Genomic DNA, 3,603 nt, shown 5'->3' on the forward strand with positions numbered 1-3,603 from the left:
GAGTTCGCCGGAGATGAAGCTACGGCCAAGGAAGAAGAAGGGTCTGATTCCTTCGCTACAGAGTGCCTCGGCTTCGACCGATTGTCGAGGAAGAAGAGGCGATGGCCGGCGCACCTCCCAGACAAGGTACCCGGGCACCGGGGCGCCGGTGGCCGCGAGATCGAGCGGCGCATGACGGTGGCTGCGTTCGGCCAAGTGCGGGGAGAAGGGATCGAGGCGAGGGCAAAGATGGTGGAGCTACGGTTGCAAGGGAGGGGTCAATGCGGGCCTTAAGGAGCGTCGGGGCCTCTAGATGGCTGCCGCGTGGCAGATCCATGTTGTGGACGCGCCGATGGCGTCCACCGCGCCATGGTGAATAGGGGGAAGGGGAAGACCCCTTGCTGGGATGGGCCGGCACTGTGCACTTGGCCCTGTGGACATGAGCCTTTTCCCTTTTTCTTTAATTCCTTTTCTGTTTTTTATTTCTCCTGTTTTGTATTTATTTTTAATAGCTATTGACTTATGTAAAATATGAAACTTGGCCCATAATTTACATAGCAATATTAGTCACTACCACAAAAAGTTTGGGAGATATTTGAAATAGTCTGTATTTTCATAAATGAGGAAAAGCATTTAATAATTTTAATTTGACACTGATTGATTGTTAGAGCCCAAAAGAGTAAACAAGTGATGTTGTTTTCCTGAACATTATTTGTTTTGGAATATTTGTTAAATGGTGAACTATTTTCCAACCGTGTTTGTGAATTTAAATTCTCACTCTAAATTTGAATTTTGAATTTGACTCTGATTTTTATCAAGTGGCAATTTGGCTTAGTTAAACTTGATGACATGTCATTATTAGTATGAGGTCACTGTAGCATGACACTAGGGGCGTTACAATGTACCGGTGTGCCCTCTGGTATGGATCCGGGGAATCCCTCACCTTCCTCGTTGCCCAGACCAAGTTCTCGATCAGCGGGCGGTGGAGGTCTGGCAATTGGGGCGTACTCTTCATGGTTGGCAGCTGCCCTCACTGCGCGCGCATGGTCCTTCAGGATTTCAACGCTGGTGTACTGGGTGCTCACCTCGCGCTCGTAGGAGAGCTTGGTGCCGTCGTCGAAGATCTTCTGCAGCGCCTTGTCCCATACGAGGCCAAATGCCATGGCGCGATGGAGGTCTTTTGGATGGGAAGGAGGGAGTTGGATGGAGAGTGGTGGTTATCTGTACAAGGATGGTGAATGTGAATGCACTGTGTGTGTGGAGATTGGGGTGTTCGGGAGAAACCAAACGGGCACACTGAATCGATCGAACTACTGTTGTGTGATTTTTTTTTTTGAGGAAAAACGAAGAAGCAGAGCCCGACCCAGCAGCCCAGTAAACAAAAACGACCGAACGCCCCCAACCCACCCCAGCCATCGACCGAACGCAAACCGCCCAGCCCAGCCCAGCTGCTTCGTCCCGCGCGAAAAAAAGTAAGGTCGTTAACGGCCGTTAGTGCCTCACCGTCACCGCTGTCGGCCCGCGAGTGATCGACCACGACAAAACGCTCTTGGAAAACAAATCAGTGATTTTTGCCACTGTCAATTTTTCGCTGCGATGCGAAGCGTCACAGTTTGTAAAATGGTGGTTTTACAAGAGTTATGACGCTAATACGATGATTTTGTACATTTTACTCTACTCGTGGGGGAGCATACTACAATTCTTGAGGCCAGGAATTTGATGATGTCCCATCATCAAGTTTTTATCCCCAAGACCAAACACGCCTCTACCTGCGCCACCGGCGACGTCCACTTGCGGACGGCTCCGTCGTGATCCCTCGCGAGGCACCGCTGGTTCTGTCTGGTGGACGAAATAGGGTCAGGTGTGATCTGATACTCGTTCGAGGTTCGACCCACGCGGCCCGACCTCCCGGCGCGCGTGTCCTACGTCCTACCCCTACCTCGCGAATTGCCCGAGCTACCCCGCTCGCACGCACCGCACCACCCGTCGCAGCCGTAGTTTGCCCCCGTAACAAAGCGCGACGCAGACTCCACCTCCCTCGCTTTCTCTATCTCCCCCTCGCCTCCCACCCTTCCCGTATCTTGCTTGTCTCCTCCGCCGCCTCGCCGGCGGCCCGGCAGGACCTCCCCTCAGAGCCGACCGTGCCTGCGCGCGTCCCTGCGCCGGACCGCGCGGACGACGGCCGACCGCGCGCCACGACCATGGCGGCCACCGCGGATCCGACGGCGAAGACGCCGGCCACGCAGCCGCACCGCCTGAAGCCGTGGGGTCCACCACAACCGCCTCGTGGCCACTGCGTGCCTTCCCTGTCGTCGGTCTCCGGGGGGGCCGGAGCCATCCGCGATCGGCGCCGCTCCTCGACGTCCCACCGACGCGGTGGTGCCGACGCCGTAGACGAGGGACCTTACGACGACGGGCTGGAAGATCTCCGGGCTAAGCTCATGGGCCACGTCCATGAAGCCGCCGACCGCCTTCGGCTGCCCCCGGCGACGCCCCAGCGGTCGCCGGAGCCCGAGCCTCCGGCAGCGCCGCTTCCTCCGCCACCGCAGGACGCCGCCGCGGTTGTGGCCGCCAGCATGCCGTGGACGCTGAGGGAGCGAAAGCGTCGTCCATCAGGCCGCGGCAGCACGGGCGCCGCATCGTCCGCGACGCCGTGGTCGACGACCCCGGCGGCCATGGCGCGGCACGACGGCATGCGCGGTCCGTTCGCTGTGGCGCTGGATGCGGAGGAGATCGAGGAGGACGTTTACGCCCTCACCGGCGCCCGTCCGCGGCGGCGGCCCCGGAAGCGGGCGCGGGTCGTGCAGCGGCAGCTCGATGTAAGGCCGATTCCCCATACTACCCCTCACCCCTCTAATTACCTAATTAAGGCCAAGAAACCTCCTATTTTACCATTGCCCTCTATCTATACGCTTTTCGTCTCAGACTAGTATAATAATAGCAGTACTGATGATCCAGCTAACAGAAACACTACTACTACCAATTGTCTCGTGCAGTCGCTGTTCCCGGGGCTATGGCTGACCGAGATCACCGCCGACGCCTACCGGGTCCCCGATGACCAGTAAGCAGGCAACCCGCTACCATATCCGGCCGGCCGGCGAGCTCTGCCATTCTCTTCTTCTGCCCACGCTTTGGGTTGGGGTCACCAGCAACAACAACAAAATGTATGGAGTAGTAAACTAGGTTTAGCTGAGTTGACAGGTATTGTACTTCCGATGTCGCGTCTTTTAACATTGATTTCCTGCTTTCAAATCTAAGCAGCGCTGCTTTATTCTCTCTCTCATGTATAGTTGTAGGGTCTGTGGTCGTGTCTTGTAATCTACTACTCCTAATCCATCTAGATCGCCATGCTTCGTGTAATCTGCCATCGTACTCGATCTCTCTCCGCTGCCCGGGTTGCATGGTTTCGTCGTCGTCATCAACCACAGTGCAGCACGAGCTGTGCCTTTTCGCAGTCTGTTGCTTGCTTTTAGCCGTTCTTTTGCTCACAGCTAGCCTATATATCTATTTTTTCCCTACTCGATGGGTTTTGTCCGTCTGATCTGCGTGTTCGTTGAAGGCCGTATAGGTATATAGCCGTACGTGCTTGGCTTCGGGTCGGGCGCGTCTGTGTCGTGCTCGTAG

General features: G+C 56.1%; 1 protein-coding gene across 1 annotated transcript; it reads left to right on the forward strand.

Annotated features, from left to right (window-relative positions):
• The first annotated feature begins 1,879 nt into the window (after nucleotides 1-1,879).
• Nucleotides 1,880-3,351, forward strand: LOC123058491 (uncharacterized). The gene is made up of 2 exons (XM_044481205.1): nucleotides 1,880-2,798; nucleotides 2,976-3,351. Exons 1-2 carry the CDS (start codon nucleotides 2,181-2,183, stop codon nucleotides 3,042-3,044), a joined length of 687 nt encoding a protein of 228 aa, XP_044337140.1. The 5' UTR covers nucleotides 1,880-2,180; the 3' UTR covers nucleotides 3,045-3,351.
• The last annotated feature ends 252 nt before the right edge of the window (nucleotides 3,352-3,603 follow it).

The sequence above is a fragment of the Triticum aestivum genome, chromosome 3A, assembly GCF_018294505.1.
Source record: "Triticum aestivum cultivar Chinese Spring chromosome 3A, IWGSC CS RefSeq v2.1, whole genome shotgun sequence".
Lineage (NCBI taxonomy): Eukaryota > Viridiplantae > Streptophyta > Magnoliopsida > Poales > Poaceae > Triticum > Triticum aestivum.

Excerpts from the sequence above, each read along its gene's own strand:
- LOC123058491 (XM_044481205.1), top strand. The coding sequence starts at position 2,181 with ATGGCGGCCACCGCGGATCCGACGGCGAAGACGCCGGCCACGCAGCCG. Across the intron at positions 2,799-2,975 it reads TCGTGCAGCGGCAGCTCGAT|TCGCTGTTCCCGGGGCTATG; the intron begins GTAAGGCCGATT and ends TGTCTCGTGCAG.